This window comes from Triturus cristatus, chromosome 7, assembly GCF_964204655.1.
Source record: "Triturus cristatus chromosome 7, aTriCri1.1, whole genome shotgun sequence".
Classification (NCBI taxonomy): Eukaryota; Metazoa; Chordata; class Amphibia; order Caudata; family Salamandridae; genus Triturus; species Triturus cristatus.
This window is the reverse complement of record NC_140590.1, coordinates 912,512,190-912,535,951: the sequence shown is the minus strand read 5'-3', so window position 1 is coordinate 912,535,951 and position 23,762 is coordinate 912,512,190. Positions and strand designations below refer to the sequence as shown.

Below are 23,762 nucleotides of genomic sequence, written 5' to 3'. Positions count from 1 at the left end.
CAAGCTGCTTTTAACCACGTTGCTCATTTTCCAATAAGAGTTCACTACTTTATTTCTCTTCCTCATTTCGGAAACAGCGTTATTGACCCGAAGTCACCATTCCGATTCCAGTTGTGGTTGGCAACGTGAAAGGAATGTAGGCAGGAACCTAGGTAATGCAGACCCGCCAATCCTAAAATGGCGGTACGCTTCGTGAAGAGTGCCGGGTGGCTCACCGCACGTTCTTACGTCCTTTGTCAGCATAGGAGATTGGAAACCAAGATGTCACAGACGACACCGACAGGCAACTTCAACAATCGTGTCAAAATGGGTTGCGCGTGCAGAAACTCGCTCCAGGTAACTGCCACCGGCAATTCAAACGATGCGGTAGAAAGCATTATTTTCATATTACATATTTTCATATTGCTCCGCGAATGTCACAGAATCACAAATAGCTGGGCAGATTTTGTTGGCGCATACTTTGCATAACTGTGACAGATTTAGTCCGGGGCACGATCTTTGCCCCCGATTAACAGCTTTAACGGTCTGGTCACACTGAGGTAGTTTAACACCAACACAGAGAACACCGGGGCTCTTCATATGCCCCCCCACCCCGATCGCCGAATATCGCCCAGATAAGCCCGGATGCTGTGCTTGAATCTCTGGCTCCCTTCTTCAGTTATGCCATTGTAAACAATAAAGATTACTTACAGTTCAAAAGATCTTGCTGCCGGTAGTGTGAAAGCAAAATTATCCTCAAACGCAGAGGTTATAGGCTGTCCAGGTAGCAGGAAATTGATATCCAGGTCACAGACAATGCAGGTTACAGCAAGTTACAGCTGGCCAATACAGGGACAATGCAGCAGGAACTGGCACCTTGAGTTGTGGGCGACCGATGACAGGGTCACTGGTGGGTCTTGGGTGGGGGTGCCAGTTTGCTTGAGATACGTAGCTTTCACTCATAAAAGAAATTATTTTACCTTAGAGTTCTTAAAGTCTCCACCTTAATCCATATGTAGGTTCTTCCAGATAGTCGCCAGTGTTACAAGGAAGAATGATACGTAGGCTGAGTGATGTAGAACAGGATAGTAGATTTATTTATAAGATTACTTCCTTGTTGGTTGGTTACAGGAAACAAGTTAAATCCATATTAAGCTCCACCAGGAGCAGCCCCCTTGCTGCTCAGCTCATCCACTCCAACTCACTCTCTCTCCAACTCAAACACTCCAAACGTTCCAATGATATCACCATTGGCTGAGCAGCAAGGCAGAGGACATCAATAGGAAGGATGCATTAATCAAGTAATAGATTACAACACTATGCTCTATGGAAGAACTGGTCAGGGATATTTGCTTACGCTTTTCCGCCTTTCCCACTCATTCCATCAGTGGTTCGGAAACTCAGGCAAACATCTCTCACACTAATACTGGTAGCTCCAACATGGGCACGTCAACCCTGGTTCACAACCCTGTTGGAACTCTCTCTGGTACCGCATCAAAAATTACATGCAACTTCCAGTCTCCTCACACAGAGCCATGGAGAAATCAAACACCCAGATCCAAACAATTGAACCTCTCATTCTGGCTCTTGAAGGCATAGAGTTTGGTTATCTGAATCTTCCACCAGACTGTACGGACATTATTAAGGAGGCCAGAAGGCCTACCACAAGAGCCTGCTATGCAGCCAAATGGAAATGATTTGTTATCTATTGCAATAGCAAATACATCAACCCTCTTGATGCTTCCATACAAAACAATATCTGCTACCTGTTACATTTACAGCAGTCATCATTGGCCTATAAATCCATCAGACTGCATCTCGCTGCAATTGCAGCCTATCTTCAAAATAGGCAACATTTATCGCTCTTTAGAGTGCCTGTAATCAAAGCATTTATGGAAGGACTAAAAAGAGTTATACCACCAAGAATTCCACCTGCCCCAGTCTGGAATCTTAATATAGTCCTCACAAGGTTAATGATCCCACAATTTGAACCCATGCACAAATGTGAACTACAGTTCCTCACTTGGTAAATGGCTTTCCTCATTGCATTCATTACATTGAGGAGAGTGGGTGAACTTCAGGCACTAACCATAGAAGAACCTTTTTTCCAGCTACACAAAGATAAAGTGGTTCTTAGTACCAATTCCAAATTCCTACCGAAGGTAGTATCGGCATTTCACATAGATCAGTTGGTTGAATGACCTGTTTTCTTCCCTCAACCTGACTCCGTTGCAGAACGAGCTCTACACATCTTAGATGTTAGAAAATCACTGTTGTATTACACTGAAAGAACAAAATCTTTTCGTAAGCCCAAACAACTCTTTGTTGCTTTTGCACCACCTCACAAGGGCAATCCTATATCCAAATCAGGTATTGCTGGGTGGATCGTTAATGTATTCAGATATGCAATGCAAAAGCCAAAAGGACTCTTTAACGGTACCCCCTAGAACACATTCCAGTCGTAAGCTAGGGGCTACTATGGCTTTCTTAGGGAACATCCCTATTACTCACAACTGCAAAGCTGCAACATGATCCACACATATTCATCAAGCACTATTGTGTAGACGAGTTAGCCAGACAACAAGCTAATGTGTGCCAGGCAGTACTTAAAACACTGTTTCAGACAAGTCCATCAGTTATAGGACAGCCACCGCTTATTCGAGACTGCTGTATAGTCTATGCATAAGCATGTGATCTACAGCTCACATGCCTCGAATGGAAAATGCTACTTACCCAGTATGCAACTGTTATTGACATGTAGAGCTGTAGAATCTCATGCGCCCACATAACCTTCCCGGGTACCTGTAGCTGCTGTAGTTTTCTTGTTACTATTCATACATACACATGGACATCTCTATTCTTTACTACTACTCCATTCTCTCACCCTCTGCGGGAAAACAATCTGAAGATGGAGTCGATGACCATGCGCACTATCACCAAAAGAAGGAGTCACCTACCTCGTGACTAGGAAGACTTCTTCTAAGAAAAACAAAGTGGAAACTGGTGTCCCTACATGCCCGAGCATCTCAAGGGTTGAGCACCCCTTTGAGTTCACCTGGGCGGGGTTCCCAGTCCCAGCTTGCAGCTTCTTATCAAGCGAACCGTTCTCCATTAAAGTGAATGGGACACTCAACGCTGTAAAGCACCTCTGCGCCCGACTGTCCCAGTGCCTCCTGAAGTGACCTGTTGCAGCCGCCTTGCACCGTGCCCCATACTCACTTTAAATCCAGTAGAAGGGTCCCGTAAGTCACTGACAAGTGCCCGAATACAATACACGTTTTTGCCCCATAGGATAAGATTACTGCTCCAGAAATTGAACCTGCAACTTTTGTAATGTATAAAAATTCATATCTCAGAAAGTACTTACTCGATTCCGATGATCTTGGTATCTAAATTCATATAAAAAAAGTGTTATTTTTATAAATTGGTGTTGAATTTCTTTATTGAGTGTGTGTCTCACTTACTGAATTTGTGGGTGCAATAAATGCTTAGCACTACCCTCTGATAAGCCTGCATGCTCACCCACACTACCTCACCTTATTTTGATCTACTATATGAAGAGCCAGCTTCCTACAGATGGTCACCATGAATGTATGCACATTCATTGTGGCTATCTTTGAAAATAATTTGTTAAACTAAAATAAAATGCATTAAAAAGTGGCTAATATGGATCTGGGTAAACATCCATAGTAGTCCTTTCTTGATGCATTTTGTTATATATTTGACACTGCCTGTTCAGAATGGCTGCCCTGGACACATGCACATTTGGAGCAGCCATCTAAGGGAATGAAGGCATTGGCAAATCAAATAGCTTTCACAGCCAAGACCTACTCTATTTGCCAGAAATGTTTATTTTTGAGGTATATGGAATAAAATAGCTTATAAAATAGCCAGTTCTCATTACCCAATCCCATGATGCCCCTCGGTGTAACAGTAGTATCTGCAAGCTTTTAAAGAAAGTGATAATGAATGAAATCAAAAATTACATTGATTTGCCTGCTTCTCACTAAGCACCTCAACTCTCCATCACTATCACACCCAAAATAAATATTGCTTAAAAAAGTTCCATATTTTGTTTTCGCTTGCATTTGCAGGACATGGAGAACTGACCCTCAGAGTGGGACTTGCGTTCTAGCTGCTACCTCTATTCACAGCGAAGGAGCCTCAACGAGCGGCATTGTGGGGAACGTCCTTTTATGCAAACACCTCATTGAAAACATTGGGCCACAGAAGTCAAAACTGACTCGCGTCTGCAGGATAGACACAAGGTACAGTCCTAATTTATATTTAGAAATAAACACACATCATCAGACATGCCCTCACCCTCCCTCCATGCTATGAACCTTTAGGTTTTACTTTACATTACATTAACGCTGCACTGTTCAGGTGTAGGATTTTCCTAGATTTTCAATATGCACCACACTTTGTCTTTTTTTGTCTGTTTCTAGACTTCTTTCCTGGAAGGGCACACTTCCAGTCGAATATACAAAGCCTAGACAACGTTCAAAACTTTTCAAGCATTAGATGTTTGTTGTACAGTACACAGCACACAGGACATTTTGAAAAGTACGGTGAAATTCAAAGATTTCTCCAACGTTACGCCTTTTTCGAGGCAGCATTATTTTTTGGCACAAAGCCCTGTTTATCACGGTTAGTAGATATGACTTTGCATTAAAATCAATGGTTGGTAGTAGAAGAACACCCATGGGATGCCTCCTCGAATCAAAGCAGTGCAAAGTGTTATTTCTGTTAATTTACAGGCACCTTTTTAGTGCAAATAAAGTTTTGACCTGGATAGTAAATAGATTTATCAACACTTTGTGACAGTTTGCACTTATGCAAAGTCACAAGAAATGATGCAAAGTGTTGATTAAGCTGTCCCATGGTTACTAGCATTGTGAAATTTAAGAGGTTTGACTGTCTGAAGCGAGGTACAGTGTAATCTTGTGTAAAAAGAAACGGAAAATGTTTAATTGTCTCATCACACAAGCTGCATTCTGAAGAGCAATCTGCTATATAGCTTCAAGCAAGATAATAATTGTGGACGCCAAAGAGAATCTCACTTAGGGGCATAATTTTACTATTAAAGCAAAAAAGACAAATGTCTTTATTTGTGCCGGTGTTTGCCATGCTGGCCACTAGCACTTATTTCTTAACAGCACATATTTTCCAGCCCACCATATGGTGGCACTGCCAGTTTATTTTATTTTTAAAAATGCTCATGAGCAGTAGTGTTTAACAATGTGATATACTATTTAAAAGTATTAACATCAGTGTGCCCAGCCCAATCTTCTAACTTTAGGTAATGTGCATGTCCATATTGCCACATTTATAGGATGGTGACGATTAGTAGGTAGCATTTATTTTGGTATTTGGCAGCTTTATCAGGGCCTGACGGTGGTGTAAGCTGTAGTAGTCTCTTTGGAAATATCTTGGGGCCTGGCACTTATTTATTTTTTTACAAATGAAGTACCATGATTGGAGGAGTGAACATTAGTGTGAGCCAAGGAATTTGATTTAGGATAGCTCCCAAGAGTGCATGTAGGTGGTGAATCTATGTTGTTCAGTATCTATATGGAATCATGGGGCAGCACTGAGGATACTGTTGGCATCACTATCAACCAGTTTTCGAACAGTACACAGATGTCTCAGCAAGTGTTGGCATTACATCCCACACACTGCTTCCGAAGCATGATGAATGGATATTACTTAAGTCTGGAACAGCCAAAAAGCAGCTATCTACTCAAAGGTCTAGTGACTTGTAAATTTCCACAATTATGTTAACAGAGCTTAATCTGGATTTTAAGCCATATCCCTCTTTTTCTCTGGGCACATAGTTATTCCTGGCTAAATCACATTAGAGAAATAATACAATTAGCCTTATTAGAATCCTACTTTTAAAAAAATCACCTTATGGAATACAACTGTTAAATTCCCTCAGCCCCCGTATAAGCCAATACAATGTGCAGCTGCACACCTGATTGTGGGTGAGAATATATAATAAGAATTCTTTAAAAAAATGCATTATCCACTAATCGGTTCAGAAAAAACTTAAAATTGTATGAAACAATAAATGCCCTATCTTTAGCAAAGTAATTTGTGAGGTCTGCATGAACATTAGACCCTTAGCAAATAATCCATTCTGTAAAAACATCACCTTTAACAATAATGAATATAAATAAAGAGCTATTTTGCAGACATTGTTGCAGCTTCAAAAGTTTTATGTTTTTTTTTGTTTTTAAAAATTTGATTAAAAATGTGTTCTAATGAAAATACATTTTCAATTTCCTCTGACATTTATTTTTGAAAGCACAAATATATAACAATACCTTTGCTTTCTTTCTTGTTTTATAGAGGAAGGACAACGGAATGGTACAGCAGAGTTTTTGGACACATATGTGCCACTGAGATCATCCGAATAAAGGACTCATTCAAATCCCTAAAAAATGAAATGAAAGAAACTAAAATTTGACCCATGCAGCTGGTCTATATGGAACAGATGTTGACAAGGCTGTTGACAAATGCACTTTTTAAAGATGGGGGGAAAAAAAGAACTAACCCCAAATCTAAATAAATATAATTTTACAACAGCAGGAAGTGGAAGTGATACGCTGTGAGATTATCACCCTAGACTTTGAAAAACATTTGAAACTTTTTTTCATATGTAGGCATCTAAAGGATGTGGTGCTTAAATTAGTTTCAGTAAGAGTGAGCACAACAGCTTCCTTATTTAATACTTCACCGTGATAAATCGGACTTTTTGAAAATATGCAGCTTCTTGTAGAAGCCAATGTAAAGTAATTTATTTAAACCGTGGCCTATGTAAATTTATCTGTGTTAATATTATATGCTGTTCATTTCTATGTATTTATCGTGTACGATTTTTCAGTATATGTATGCTTATTCAAGGAAAGAGTACCAAGTAGTAAATGGAAAATATTACTTGGTCTTCCATTCAATTTTATTTCAGGAATTAATGTGATGTGTCAAACCAATATGCCATAATGTGGATCTTTCACCTTGATAACGGGATGCAAGGCGGAAGTACACTAGGTTATATGCTGTACAAAATATATGATCAAATGAAAGCTTCCAACATAGGACGCCTTTCAAGAAAGTATTTTGTTCAAAATAATTTTCTTCTCTGCAGAGTGTCAGCTCAATCATAGGGGTCAGACTCTGCACATTTATGTTCTGCATGCCACCACCTGTACATTGAAAATTATATTAAGAGACCAAGATGCCAAATTGGAAAACTAGATATACATATAGCTGCTCATTGCTTAGCAAATATTAATAGAATGTATCCCAGGCACCAAAAATTGAGCAAGCAGTGCTGAAGCAAATGCATTCATTTGTCATCATTCTAGCAAAACTCTACAAAAAGACAGCTGCTGCTTTTTCATCATCAGCATTGGTCTTATTCTGGATTCTCTTACATTTCATCGCCATGTTGTTGATTTTCTGCCTAAGGACATCTGCTGAAAAAAAGAAAAAACGCCATTTATTTTGGCCTCACAAAGATAAATCATATACCGAGCGGACATCAGAGCTTCAATACTCAGGACAGATGCAGTCTGGGGATCCATAGGGGTGCTGGTGACAATTTAGATTTAGATCATGGCTCAGAAGCAACATACAGCACTCAGTTTTGTGACGGACGGAGATGGCAAGATGAAGGAACTGTTGACAAGAATGAAAATGCCTACGCCTGATCTGATTTGCTTTAGAATCAAGAAAACATGTATGACTCAATTTTGTTTTGGTCTCACTATTTGCTAGATATTTGAAAAAATGTAATTCTACTCCGTAAATTGTTAAGCCCACATCGCTGCCATACAAATAATCAACCTAGTGTTGGCGATGATAACTATTCTATCAGATTCCCACCTGGTGATATTAGTTGCAGACATGTTGACTTTTTGCATAAGACATTTATTGATTGACAAGTACTTTATCAGTATCCGTAATCTGACTGTGGCCATGTTTGAAGTTTACATTTTTACATGGAGAATATAGAATTTATGGCGTGAATTTGAGAACGCACCACCCACCCTTCTAAAGGATGGTCCAAAAAAGATGCATGATGGCTGGATCTATGGTAGATTTTCTGGATAATCACTGTCAATGTAAATGAGTACTATGTAGAAACATTGACTGTAAAGGTATAATACCTGAATATCCTGAAAATATGGCATGGATTGAGCCCTACTGTAACAATAGATGACAAGACTTGTGCTGTATGCAAATTTAGGGCACAATTTAACGTTTTGCATGGGCGCCTGTGTGGTACAAAGTGACGCAAAACCTTGAGGCAATTTATTTTCCATCATAAAATCCCCTGAGCAAGGGCAAAGTTATGCAGTGCCACTCAAGCCCCCACACAACTCTTATTAAACGTAGGTCCAGGTCACGAGACAATCACATACTTGTATGTTCACCAAGATAATCTGAATCAACATGGCAAACTGAAAGAGAAAACAGATATCCAGGCTTGGGCCATTGTCTAGTTGCTGCATACTACTATTTTCACATGTTAGTTTGAAACGTGTCGTTAGGCAGGTTGAATAGGTTACCATTGCATACCGTACATGCTTTTTTTATTTTTATAAATTAAGTTGTATATTTTACAGCAATTGAATGTGTCCTTATGTTTTTGAAAGTTATCCACAAAAAGTTTGTCTTATTTACAAAGAGGTGAAATAGGTTTGTATTCCAAATTCTGTACATAAATGTATGTTGGAAATTCACAGATTTATACATTATATGACAATGTACATATAATAAAGGTGCAGCACTTCAAAAGTACTATTTGATACGTATTGTCGATTCTACTGCAGTAAGGAGGGATTCTCAATCCTATTTAAAATGCAACTGTTTGGTTTGGCCTACGCTATTCTTATTTCAATTCAACATGGTGATTTCACATTAAAGTGTCTAAAAATCACTTGAAGCTCTTTTGAAAGGTGCAGTATTTGAAGCACTAGTGTCATCACATTTTATCTCGTACTGTAAATCAAAACGTTTTACGGCGTATTCTATATAATGTTAAAGTTAACAGATATGACCTAACAGGTTATACATGCATATGTGCTGCACACGCTCACGATGCATTCCTTCACCTGTACCTGTGCATAATGTCAGACCACAAGATTTAATAGTGGTCACACACTGTGGATGAATATCGAATTAGAAAACTCTTGGTTTGGTAAGTTTGTCTCTGCAATGCTGGTTTCTTGTTGCAAATGTAAGTAAAAGATAATTCCCTTCTCTGCCAGGGACTATTATAGCAATGTGTGCTTGTCGGAACAAAAATATTTTAGCTTTTAGTCAGTTTTTTTTTTTGGTCGAATCTACCAAACAGCTAAGTTGTCTAGCTGAAAAAGGCATTAGTGGCATAGAAACAATTTCTAGTGGGCTTAAAGCTTGTCCACTGCTTACCATTGATTGTCTTTATTCTCACTGCTATTTTTTTTTGTGGAGTTTTATATAGCGCGAACAATAACCAAAGGTATTGGAGCACCAGTTACGTTATAGACGGACACATTCATTTTTGTTAGGCACGGGGAGAATAAGTGATTTGCCCACAATCACAGAATGTTGAGCGTCCCTGCCGAGACTCGAACCTGGTTCCCCAGCTCAGAGGTCGACCACCCTAGCCGTTAGGCCACAGTCTCACCCCTGTCATTTGCTTTCTTCTTACTTCATGGCTTGCCTTATCCATGATTTTTTTTGCCTTCCCGCTACTATTTTTTTCTTTTAATGTATTTACCGATCATATTTGGATTGGTAAATAAAAATAAGTCACTCCCGTAATTTTTGAAGCGCACATGTATAGTCATGTATGCACGTGCAAACAAACTGATGTGGCTACATTAATGCACCTTTTTTTCTACTTTTGATCATGCTGCACTATGTACAGCATGAACAAAAGACATTGACAGTTCTAATGGGTCTCAAAGGTGAGACCTATTGGCTTTGCAAAAGCATGTTTGTATACTATGACCTATCCTGTAGCTCTCTCAGAAGTAAAGTTACGCAAAAACCCCATGACATAACAAAACCATCATTGACAAAGCCAAAAGGCTGGCAGCCAATGCCAGACCTCTTAATTTTGCCAAATCCTGGAGTTTTTTTATAGCGCAAACTAGACCCGAGACATCATGTATCAGAGTGCGTTACATGAGCACCAGTTTCGTTACAGACAGACATATTCATTAAAAAAAAAAAATGTTAGGCACGGGGAGATTAAGTGATTTGCCCCGAATCACAGGATGTTGAGCGTCGTTGCCGTTCCCCAGCTTCGAGGTTGACCGTTCTAACCGTAAGGCTACATCCTCTCCGGCATCTAGAAACAAGCATTGGCATAGCCAATAGGTCTCGCTTTTGGGACCTTATAAGTGATTAGCCATGCAACACTTGATGTTGTTTAATAAAGGATATTGTGCTGGATAATTAAACACTTATAATGTCCCAAAGGCGAGACCTATTGGCTATGCTTTGGGGGGCCTTATAATTGTTTATGTAGAGCTATTGACTTTGCCAATGTTCTAAGCTGTGCTGTAGAGAAGTGTGGCTGCTGTGCAGCATGCTGAGAAGTTGTAATTAACAAGTGTAAGAAGCACTGAGTGATGCTGTGGTGTCGTTGTGTGATGCTGTGCTGGCCCTGAGTTATGCAGCGTTGGCGTTGAGTGATGCTGTACTGGCCCTGAGTGATGCTGTGCCGGCCCTGATTGATGCTGTGCCGGCCCTGATTGATGCTGTGCTGGCCCTGAATGATGCTGTGGTAGTGCTGACTAATGCTGTGGTGATGCTGTGGTGCTGCAGAGTGTTGCTGTGGTAGCGCATAGTGCTGTGGTGGTACTAAGTGATGCTGTGGTGTTCTTGAGAGATGCTGCGGTGGTGCTGAGTGATCCTGTTGTGGTCCTGAGTGTCGCCGTGGTGGTGCTAAGTGATGATGTGGTGGTGCTGACTGATGCTGTGGTGGTGCTGAGTGATACTGTGGTGGTGCTGAGTGATGCTGTGGTGGTGATGACTGATGCTGTGGTGGCGTTGAGTGATCCTGTGCTGGCCCTGAGGGATGCTGTTGTGGCCCTAAGTGATGCTGTGGTGATGCTGACTGATGCTGTGGTGATGCTGAGGCGCTGCAGAGTGATGCTGTGGTGGTACTGAGTGATGCTGTTGTGGTGCTGACTGCTACTGTGGTGATGCTGATTGATGCTGTAGAGCTGCAGAGTGATGCTGTGGATGTGGTTCAACTTCAAAGTATGTTTTGATTTAATATCGGACATTGACTATTTTTTCTATAACCTCTTCGCTGCGGCGCAAATTCCGCCGCAGTGCTCCCGCAGTGCTGACATTCCGATCGCGGACGTGGTCATGACGTCTCCCGGCTGTCGTCCGCACACGCCCATCGAGACGTCATGAGCATGGAAGAGGTTAATATATTTAGCAGGATTATTGTCCAAAGTGTGTGTATCTTTGATTGGGTGCATCTGTAAATGCCTAGCCAGTTCCTTAATGGACATAAACCGCTTATTGTCTAAATTAGGAGCATTCAAATGCACGATGAATAAAGTTCACATTTTGTTATGCACATTTTTTGCTTACATTTCTGCTTATTTTTTAACAGTACCTGCAAATACAATGATGTATCGGTTGTATCTCATTTGGAACACCAGCATCTTTCTGTATGGCGAGGTTTCAATTTTAAAGCAGCTAATACAGTTGTGAACCAAGGAATTTGTCTGTGTTACCAATTATTAGAATAACATTGAAAAGGCATGATTGAGTTTGTCAGTTTCTTGTCCAGTGTGGCTGAGACAATGACCGAAACAGACTCTTCCGCTAAAGGACTCTCAAGGGTAGAGCCAACCCAGCCGGTCAGTGTATGTAGGCAGCAGGGTAGCGATCACCTGCTTGAAAATGCTGCTTGGTACAAGCAGAGTGCCTTTTATTAATTGGTTGTGAAGACAAGAGGTGTAGTAAGAGGAGAGGTCGCCAGAATGTTTCCTCACCTCCGGTGTGAGAAATTCTTACATCAGCCTGGTTCTTGAACAGCGCTTCATCAAAAATCGAGAAGCTGTGAGAGATCATGTGTGAATGTTTATCTCAAAAGACAATGACACAATGGAGTTACTTTATGTGGTCAAGACGCTCGGATCCAATGCTAGCCAGCCTCCATGGGCACCGTTTCAAGGGGGTGTTATACTTCTCCTCAAAGTGTTAGATATGGCCCCACCATCACCAGGGGAAGGGGCTGGAGAAATGTCCCTGACTGAAACCAACAGGAGTGATGTGATTGTTTCTATTAATTGACACACAGGAAGCGGTCCCTGCTTGTGACATACAGCACATTGTGCCCCCCATTGTGTGTCTTTCCAGCAGCATCGCTTGCTAACGGGTATCTTTGGAGACCAGGCATCTCTACAGAAAGTGCCTACAACAGCCGGAGAAATCAATAAAGAACACATGGACGGAGAGTGTGTTTTACAAATGCATGCATGTTTCCTGCACACGCTGGCACAGGCTGTACAAAACTGAGAGGCAAGCGGCAGGGTGTGCTGCAGACTGGATACCTCTGGAAAGATATGGGTAATTACAATTTACATAGAGCATGGGACAGGAAAGGGCATATGTTTGATTTTGACCTGGTGCAATGTGCCCGCCTTCTGCTGCAATGTGTTACTTAGAGAGGTTTCAGACAGTGACAAAGGCACCATTTTGAGGACTGACGGATATTGACAAATATTGTACTTAAATTTCCTGGTACAGCCTTGGGCATTTACTGATGGCTGACATATACATCGCCAACCATACCAGTGACGCGAATATACACAGCTGTCAGCTTGTTGTGCACACCAATCATTTTACCTGGTGCTTTAAACAATAACAATCTGTTATTTCACTTGTGAGATAACGTATATTTTATGTGCCAGACCAACTGGAAAGGCACTCTGGCAATGCTATTAAGTACAGGGGCTTCAGGACCTTCCCAAGAAAGCATCGCGCTGGAACATACATTGCAGATATCAAAAACAACATGAACTTGAAAATCAATGTTTTTCCGGTGTTAAGGTTTTTATGACAGAGCAACACGTCTACAGCAGCTCATAACAGAGAGAGAGAGAAACGCGGACACAGGGCCATGGTGGGGGTCGGGTCGGAAATGGAAAATGTTAGGAGACTGGACAGCGTGACAGGGAGAAAGGCAGGAAGAGGTAGGAGGCGGAGGTAGAGGGGAAGGACAGGTGAGAAGGGTGCGTGGGCAACGGATTAACGAGAGAAGTGATGAGAGCGGTGGAGTGAAGAAAGCAAGGAACGCAAGGGCGGTAGGAGATCAGAGGGGGTGGATATGCAACAAGCCGGTGAGTGGTGCGCGTGCGCATGCGCCACAGCGAGCGATCTGTTTCCAATTATCGCGCCCGTGTCTGAGCATGATAATTTAAAACAGATGTGGCGTGAGATAGCATATATTCTATGAGCCAGACCAACTGGAAAGGCACTCTGGCAATGCTATTAAGTACGGGGGTTTCAGGACCTTCTCAAGAAAGCATCGCGCTGGAACATACATTGCAGATATCAAAAACAACATTAACTTGAAAATCAAACAAGCAAAAAGACGCGTGGCCGCGAGACATGCTCTGTGGTGGGGGAGGAGCGTTAAAGCATGAAGCAAGCAAGACGGAGAGGCGGAGCGAAGCGCGCGCATGCTCTATGCCACCCCAAAAGCTGTGGTTGGACTTTTGAAAGCCCACTCACTAAATGTCTCGCCAGATCAGCGCATGCGCTGGCTCAGGCGAGGCGAGACCTAAAAACATTTTTCTTTGTATATTGCAGCATGGACGTCCAGGGGAGAGCATGGGAAGATTACACCTTTGCAAGCAAAGACAAAGCAAAGATAGACCAGTCTGGTTGAGGCCTGTAAGGTCATGATCTGTTCATGCAACATGCCTTGGCATGGCTGTGAGAAGCACATAAATAAACCAAAATATAATTTGTGGAGTACTATCCTAAAAAGTGTATATCATAATTAAAGATTACCAACTATGCTTTTAAGCAGAAAGGCCATTTTCATTTGTAAACAAGTCTTTGAGAATCACATGGATTCGGCAGCTAAAGTAACAAGAAATAGATGGGGCGTTCTACACAAGCTACCTTAGGCCTGCACAACATTTGCGAGAAAAAAAGTACGACTTTCAGAACTTGTTAGAGATTCAAAGTTTCATTACATGTCAAACACCCTGCATCATACAGCAAAGGATGCTTGGAAACTATAGAAATTGTTTGCTTTTTACAAGCCATTTGTGGGGCAATGTAAACGATGGCTATGAGAAGCTACAAAAGCTGAGGCTTTAGTTGTACAATGACTTGCTCCATGGTGAACATCTCGAAACCATAAAGATGTACAATTCTGAAAAAAAGACAGCTCTATAAAGACATTAGGTGTGACTGAATGATGAAGAAAAATATGTGCAGTGGTCCCCAGATTGGGAGAACAAACACTGAATTTAGCTAGTTTGTGGGTTCCATATTTAAATCATTCATTAGATTACAGATTTTATCTGACAACGACTGAGACACAAATGATTACATTAATCTAAAATCCGTTACTAATTGAGTGCCTTGGGGGAGTGGGGTGTTGGGGGCTGAATGGGGTACCCAGGCCGGCCTCTACTTGCTCAAGAAATGTAGCTCTGTTCACAAAATGCCCTATGTACGTGAGAAGATTAAGGTGACAAGCAAAATAGACAATACACAAATGCCTTGCGCATAAAATATCCATGGATTGGTAAAAGTAAAATTTATTTCAAGAAATTCACAGAATTTTGTTAAACGTCCTTAACGGGATTGCATAAGGAGGAAATCTTATATTTTTGTGACACTGCCTTACTAGACAAAGATCCTGAATTCCACTCTCATAACAGGTAGTAAGGAGCCATCACCTCCCAGGTTAAAAGACTGCATTCAAAGTGGACTTAGCACTTTACTCTCTACTCAGAGTTTCGTCTTTGATCTCAATTTACAAGGTAGGCTAAGCAGATAACTACAGCTTTAATTTTGTGAGAGCCCAGTAAAGGTACTCGTACTGCAGGGATGGATCCTGGAAGGGAAAAATGGTCCAGATTTTTTGTCAGCGGGGAATCCTGGGACAGAGCTTTGTCCCTAGTCCCGTTAGCGAGTGTGGGATCCTAAAAAAGAGGCTGTGACCCCAGCCCCAATTGCAAACATGGCAACCTGAGAGGGAGATGCATCTCCAGTCCTGTTAGCAAGCAAGACATTCTGAAAGGCAGATGTGTTCCTAGTCCCTTTTGAAAGTGTTGAATCCTGGAGCAGAGCTGTGTGTTCAGTCCCTTAGCACAAACACAATATAGATGAGAAAGCCTAATCAGATATCCTCTGTGCCCATGCTTAGTATGAGACACAAGGCGGCTAACTCCAAAATGATCACTGTGAGAGAACGTTAAATCAAGAAGGTGACCCCCGAGATTACAGATTAAGAACTGAGATTCTAGAAGGAAGGGTTTGTCAGCCGTCCTCTTCTCCCTAGGTGTCTCGGGGGCAAGAAGGAAAACTCTACATGGTACTGGGTAGTTGATAGCATAAAAATACTGCGAAGCCCTAGAGATATCTGAGCAAAAGGTAACATTTGGGGATTGGACTGCTCTTCCCTTTAAAACAGATGACTGCCAAATCGACAGTGAGATTAAGGAAAGGAGAAGCACGGTTGGGCAAACTGCGCCCTTTAATTCCAATACCGATGGATATTAAAAGGTTGACCCTTATTATTTATTTTGCATGTTTCTTTCTATCTTTGACTATTTGTTTGGAATCTGTTTCACTCTACACCACTACATGTGACCCAGGCACATCTTTAAGAACATGCACATATTTGGGAAAATGTACTAAGACACTTTAAGCTCAACAAGCAAGTGGTCAAAGACTACAGTCTCTAGTATGGTACAATTAGACATATCTTGGAGGCCTTGGCCCTGGAGAAGAAAACAGTCGATGCCACAGGGGGCAGGACAGCAACATATAATCCCTATCTGGTATTCAAGCAACCATTAAGGAGTTATCTTCCTTTGGATTCTCCTCACATAGTCTGTGAAGCCATGTACATGCCAAGATGTAATTATTAGCGGTTTACTTGTTCGACTGGTGGAGGTCGTGGCGGGGAGCCCAGTAGTAAAGATTCACAAAATTGTGGGGCGTGGTTCTCAAGGGAAGCAAATCAAGCAGATATCAAACGATGGATGGGGGTGGCATTGTAAGGAAGGGCAGTGGGTGCCCTGTAGCCAACAGGGGAGATTGATACATACCATATGTTGAGTAGTTAGCTGGGATTTAACTTTTGGCATTAAGAAGGAATTATGTGATATTCTTAATAAACTGAGATGTACCAGGACTGGTAAGGGCAGGAAATGGAGAGGAGGGGGGGTTAACGAAAAAGGGAGGGAGGTATGTTGCAGGGCATGGGGGAAGTTGAGAGTGTGCAACAAGCAAATTGTGCTGCAAAATCCCACATCAGTTACAGTCATCTAGGGAGTGGTGGTCCTTAGTCACCTGGTGACAGAGGGGACCATGACCGATATGCTCCAAGTGGAGTGGGAGGAATCATTTCAGTGGCGCTAAAATGTGATTGGCAAAGCGGGGTAATGTGATAGTGCTGTATTTACATTTTCCTTACCATCCTGCAATCCTTCCATTCCTGGTACATTCCTGTTGAACGTTTGGTTCTCCTGAACTCAGTGACAGCTGATCGAGTTGTAGACAGCGGCTCATTTTTTAATTAATGAATTAGATGCATGCTTAGTCTTGCCAAATAAATGTTTGATCTTTATTACCCGGTTCTGCATGTTTCTCTGACGCAACACTTACCTTAACTTGGTGACGCAAATCAGAAGAAAAACCTACTACTATTTGTATGACTCTCTAGAGCTTTGTAATGGTGCCGTGGAGGATTTCAACTTCACCACAGCGTGTGCGCCATCTCCCTGAGCCAGGCTGCGCACATCTCCCTTCTTTAGCACCGATGGGTAGAACTGCCCATCGCTGACGAATTTTATTGGTGGAAGAGAGTTGCCATATTAACCAATCCCCGTTGTTGACGGGCGACCCCTTCCCGCCCTCCTCCACACAGCCTATACTGACTCTGCCACTTGCTGTTCTGACCATGGCTAGTAGGTCGATTGTGGGAGAATAAGGCTGTAGGACAGGCTCTCAGTTGAAAGCATGCTGTCAGAGGAATTCTCCCCAGATTACACCGGCACACCGAGCCTCGTTCTCATACAAGAACCGTCTTGGATGTTCCTTCACTGTGAATAATGCATTCGACTGAAAACTCATAATTGCCTCGCGATCTCTGTAGTGTAAAGCTTCGCAACATACTGGCTTACAGTCATTACTCTTTTACTACCCTTCAGAGGAAGCTGTGCGTTTATTACTTCCAATTCACAAAAAATAATTCTCCCCCACTACACACATTGCTTCTATGTAAGAATTTTGTTATCTTCTTGTCATTTTCTTTTCAGATTTCATCCTTCTTTACCATGCCATTACAACTATGCAATTTAACTCACCGCAAACGTTCCTACAATGTAAAGGGGAACGACTCATTCCGGAGAAGAAATAGGAGGAGGAGATTTGAAACTGCATTATTGCTATATTTGTGGCAAGAATGTCTGCTAAAAGGCTCAAGGGAATTCTACTTCACTGTTTGGGGTCAAATGGACAAGGAATATTTAGGAACTTCCCCAAAGTGGAACAATCCGAGGGTGAAGACGAGTACAATTATGAAGAAGTCCTTCTCCGTTTAGAGAACTACTCTAATACCCCCATCAATATCACACTTTACTAGTATAACTTTTTAACTTCTCGGCAGACAGGGCGCGAACATGACCCTGAGTAGGGTGTCAGAGCGCTTTACATTTTCATTTCCACAACAGTTATGTTACCAAGTCATCAGTTGTTGTACAATGATTTAGAGCAAAAACATTAAGCTTAATATACAATATACAAACCACACAAAGGTTAATGTTCAAAGAAAGGTAGTGTGTAACTGATCAGGAAGGATCAATGAAGCTGGAGAGTCTGTTGAGATTATGGGAGGTATTTAGTCATATAAAATGATTTTGCTTAGTTTTTGAATGCAGAAATGGACGGGATTTTTCTAATGTTGGGAGGTAGAGCATTCCAGATTCTAGGATAGGAGCTGCACCAGAGAACGCTCGGTCATAAGTTCTTTTCTTACGAAAACGGGCCTAGAGATACGGCATCCTCCAGATAAGAGTGATTTTCTGGGCTAGGTACACAGGTATTTGGAAATGTACCGCTTTGTGAGTGATGCATGACAACTTAAACTGTACTCTTGCTTTGTAGGGGAGCCAGTTGAGAGCTTTCAACAGAGGGGTGAAGTGGTCAAATTTTTGCGATCCCGTTATACGTCTTGTGGCCGCATTAAGACAAGCTTTTAGTGGGGCTGTTGAGATCTTGGGAAGACCAGCCAGCGTTGTGCAACCATATTCGATCCTTGATATGACAAGTGCCTGAACTGCTGTTTTGAGGTCTGACTTATTTAAAAATGGTTTCAGTTTTCTGAGGTAGCTTAAATGGAACCGGGCGTTTTTTGCCATCGTGTTAATATGTGATAGCATGTTCAAGTTCTTGTCCAGAATAATTCCCAAGGATTTAGTGGAATCAACAATCTTTGGAGTACAGTTCAATGCCGTGATCAGATTGGTGAATTCTATAATGTTCGTGGAGCTTTTCGGGGGGGGGGGGGTCAGCAGGAATTCGGTTTCATGTGGGTTAAGCTTCAGATGGTTACTGGTTAGCCAATGATTGGTTCTCTTTAGTGCCTGGTTCATGATACCTATCTCTTCTGTCGATGTGACTTTGATGTACAGCTGTGTGTCATCATCGTGCATGTGGAAAGAAATGTTTGCTCGTTGTAGTGTTTCCATGAGTGGTTCTACGTACAGATTGAATAACGCCAGGGATAGTGTGGAGCCCTGGGGAACTCCGATTGTATTTCTGGATGAAACTGATAAAGTTTGATTGACTATGAATTTTTGCGATCTTTTTTCTAGGAAAGAGATGAACCATTTTAGGACTGTACCCTCTACTCCCATTGTATTTTTCATGCGATCTAGTATTTTGGCATGGTTTACCATGTCGAACGCCGACGAGAGGTCAAGCAGGATTAGGAGACTTGTTTCGTTATGCTCGAGGGCAAGTAGAGTGTCGTCCACGATGTGCAGAATTGCTGTTTCCATATTACGGTTAGGTCTGAATCCTGATTGGAAGTCATTTAATAGATTGAATTTGGAGATATGATGGCTCAGTTGCTGTTGTACACATTTTTCCAGGACTTTGGCTAGCATGGGGATGTTTATGTTACTGGTCTGAAATTGTTTGGGTCACAGGGGTTCTCTGTTGGCTCTTTTAAGATGAGAATAACTTGCCCAGCTTTTAGGCATTCTGGAATTGCGCCTTGAGCTACTGAAGTGTTGATGATCTTTGTCCATGATGGGATGAGCAGATGGTTTATTGAGGACCAACACTTTGCAGATAAGGGATCGTTGTAATGATTATTAGGTTTAATGGTCGAAATGATCTTCGCAATGTCAAGTTCATGGATAGGCTTGAATTCTGACCACCGGGCATTATTTTTAGGTTTTTGCAAATCTGGGTGACATTTATGCTCCTCTAGGTTGCTCTTGATGAAATCAGGGCATTCAGCTGCTTTTTGGAGCTCCACCTCCATTGAATTAGCTTTCGTTGTGAAGAAGGAAGAGAAATCCTCGCTGCTTAAGATAATTTTTGTGGTAGTTGGAGAAGATTTAGCAGCTTTATTGGATTGATCTTTTAGCAGATCGAATAGTTTCCTCGGTCTGTTTTTTGCGTTATCCAGTTCTTTCCAGAAGAAGTCTTTTTTTGAGTTTAGAATGCTGTTATTGTATGCTTTCCTGGACTGTCTTAGTTGGAATAAATGGAGCGAGGAAGGGTGTTGTCGCCATTTTCGCTCCGAGAGTCGGAGTGAGCGTCTTTCTTCATTTAGGGCACTGTTAAACCAAGGGATTTTATCTGTGTCATGGATTTTTTCGAATTTTAGTGGGGCTATGTCCTCAATAATACTCAACATTGTATTGTTATAATATTTTGTGAGGTCACTGACGTCAACCATATTACTAGGGGGTTGCAATTCTGTTTCACAGCGTGCTGCGACGTTACCCAAATTGAGTCCTCGAGTGTCACAAGTCCATTTTCTGGGATTAGTTGGTTGTGAAGCCTTGCTAGTTTTTATGAAGGGTATTTGGAAGGTAATGATGTGGTGATCAGACCAATCGCAGGGGGTGATTTCAATTATATCAATAGCTTTTTCTTTAGCTTTTTCTTCAATCTAAGGTAGATCCTTTGGAGTGGGTAGGTAGGTGACATTCTTGGACCAGTGATTGATCTTCAAGGAAGGCTTTAAGTAGAATAATCTGATTGTCAGTGTGATCCTCCCTATGTAAATTGAAGTCTCCTAAGAAAATATAATTGGAATACGGAGTAGAGTTTGCTGTGATCATTTCGATCAGCTGGTCTATGAACCTGGTATTTTTGTCCGGGGGGTGGCAGAAAACGTGAAGTTTATCATTTTGATTGTCGGAGGATCTTAAGGATATGCCAAGATACTCGCATGACTCTAAAAGGTCAGATTGTATTTTAGTAATGGAAATGTCAGATCTATGTATACAGGCAATGCCTCCTCCCTTTTTGTCTAGCCTGTTTTGTCTCACAATGCAATAGCTAAGGGGGACTAATAGATCTAGGCATGGGGAAGAAGAGTCAGATAGCCAAGATTCTGTTAGTATAGTTACGTCTATTTCTTGACTTAATATGAGGTCGGCTAGGTCTGCAGCATGTTTTTTTGCTGACCTACAGTTGAGTTGTATACATCTAATGTGTTTGTGGTTTGATCTTTTGCGAATCTTGTTTGTCGGGAATTATTAACACATTTTTTAGGTTGCTAGCGTTTAGCGTTCTATTGTTGGTCTTAGTAGTTCTGCATGCATTATTTGGGACTGATTGGATATTGTGTTCACCTGATTTAGTAGGAGTAATGAGGGCTGGTTCATATGATAAGAAAAGGGTTTGTATCTCATTGTCTGTCAGGTAATTAAGTTGATTACGAGGCCGGTCAATGAATATCCAATGAAAATTTGACAGAGTTAAGTGGTCTTTCAGTCGCTTGTGATTTTGGATTAGCCACCAACTAAACCAACAGGATCAACTTATGTTAAACAAATGCACATACACCTACAAATTTAGACAAGGTAACTAAGTCAGCGAAAGCTATAGAACAGTCTGTGTGTCTTGGGTAAAGGAGGTTTCAGAAGATAGACAAAAAGAAAAATACTGAAGTTTGCGTAGTCAGCAAACTAACAAAAACAGACACTTGGAAACACAAAAAGATGGGAATGAATGCCTGCTGTTATCACTGTGGAAGCAACTTCCATCCTGCATTATTCAAAGGATGTCCTGCCATAAACAAGAATTGCAGTGTGTGAGGCAAAAAGGGTCACTTATCAAGAGTATGCAAAGAAAACAAATGACCCTCTAACCCAGGGGGTTGAGCACATCTATGAGGAAAATAATATGCCCCGGAAACTAAAGAATGAACAAGAACTTGAAGCAAGCAGCATGGTGCTCGTTGTCAATGACTTAGGACAGCCTCATGATACTAAATTGGACAAACCCCCCCATGTGTATGTTAGAAGTGATGAATAAGAAGCTTACGACAATAACATCTGGATGCAGCTGTGAATTTCCAAAAGCATGTTCTCCGTGCTATAAAACGTGCTCAAACCCTTGGTGTAAAATGGAAAGTGCTAGCCAGCCAGCCTAAGTATGTAAACTTGATACAACGATTACACTAATCCATTAGTGCCCTAAGACACGTCCTTATTTTCAGAAGCTGTCGGAGGTCAACATGCTCATGACGTGAAACTGTCTTATTAAAATATACAGTCCTTGATTAAATCGTCTGAGTTTTTCCACTCTGAAGGAAAAGAAACTTTGAATCTATAGTCAACTCCTGACTTGAGGAACGTGCCCAATAAAATAAATAAGCAGCACAAGAACAATGTTTTTAGTTTGCAGATGTGTAAGAAGGAAATAAAAAGGCTGTTAGTAGATAAAGGCTACAGAGTGAAGCTCCAGAAGAGGAATTAGGGACTCTTTCTGATCTTGGGGTTATCCTTATCTAACCTTGTTTCTACATCAATGGGTGATCTTTACCCTTGAGTAGGATGTGTACAATCTCCTGAGGAACAGCCGTCTCCACCAACCTGTGCTGATGTCATCGGGCATCAAATGTATCCACCTGCATCAAATTTATCTGCCTCTGCTTCAAAGGAAAAACAATTGGAGCTCACAGGAGCAATCTCTTTAACCAGCGGTTTTCTGTCCCGAAGGATGGAAACTGCAAACTACCTTCACACAGTGTGAATCTCCAAATTACTCAAATCACCAGACCTTGATAAAGCAAATTATTCCCTGGACAAAGACCTAAAAACCACTGGGCAAGGACAGAAAAACTGCTACTAAACACTTCAATGGTTGTGAACCCTTTTAGATTAATAAAGAACTCATGCATTGAAAGGTGTAGATACTGGGAGAGTAAACTAAGAAGAGGCTAGTGGGAGGAACCTGTGCTATATTAAAATAAGTACTAATGTGTAAACTGTTCACTAAAGATTTTCCATAATTTATTTTGACATAAATAACAATTCAGCATGTAACTGCAGTAATTCACCTAGACAGGGGATGTGTATACTGTAAAAACACTTTCAAAGAAAAGAAAAACTTTCCAAGCGGGTAAAAATGGGTCACAATAAGCTTCTAGTAGTATTTAATAAAAAAGGCTGCAGCTTCATAATTGTGGCTTCACAGTTGTAAAAAGCATTTTGCTACACAGATTTCTTAAAATGACATTTACACAGATAACGGTGCTCAAGACCTCAGAATATTTCTGTTCTAGAGCATGAGCTAGGAGAGACTTACTCAGGAAAATAAAACATAAGTTAAAACAGTAATATACATTGTACTATCTTGTGTCAGATGTCGGTGTAATGAGGAACCAGTTTACAATACAGAAAGGTATGTTATGTTAACGTTTAATTAATTAGGAGTCTCTTATCTCAGAAAAAGGAGACAACATACGTGCAGAGAAGAGAAGCAAGTTGTTCCTTTGGACAAGCACCTGCACATTTGAGAACATGCATGTATTTTCCCTAATTGAGGAAAGTGATTTTCCAAGTGATAGTTAAATACTGATGGATACAAAGACAGCAATTCGGAAAAGATATGTATGGGGTCGACACTTTGCTACATTAAAGTGATAGACATGCAAGATTCACTATCCCCACTAAAATGCATTAAAAGCTGTGCAATAAGGTTTCTGGTTAAATATTATCTGCAGATGAGAAAGGAAACAAAGTTCGTATATTGTCCCAACCTTGTCATATAGTGCGGTTTCCAAACTATTTCCCAATAACTCAAACTGCGAATCATCTAAGGACGACCCAAAGAAAAAGAGCAATGAATGGGACCAAAAAGCCACATCTTGAAAAATGGTGACTTTATCACAAAGTCCTTGTCATCTGTTCTTCTGTGTCACTGACCATATCATATAAAAAGTGAACACAAACATTTCTCTTCTGCTCTTAAAATGGTGAGAAGACTGTATTTTTCACTTTCAGTTCATAAGGCTTACACAGAGCGCAGAAACCAAG

The 23,762-nt window shown here is 41.2% G+C and overlaps 1 protein-coding gene across 1 annotated transcript in view; it reads left to right on the top strand.

The window, feature by feature from the left end:
• The window catches only part of LOC146810831 (rho GTPase-activating protein 7-like), an 86,250-nt gene extending 77,463 nt beyond the window's left edge, over positions 1 to 8,787 (top strand). Inside the window, exons 13-14 of the mRNA XM_085617846.1 lie at positions 4,074 to 4,247; positions 6,334 to 8,787. Coding sequence (XP_085473972.1) covers positions 4,074 to 4,247; positions 6,334 to 6,451 — 292 coding nt within the window. The 3' untranslated portion in view covers positions 6,452 to 8,787. The remainder of the gene's footprint in view (positions 1 to 4,073; positions 4,248 to 6,333) is intronic.
• Positions 8,788 to 23,762: the final 14,975 nt, after the last annotated feature.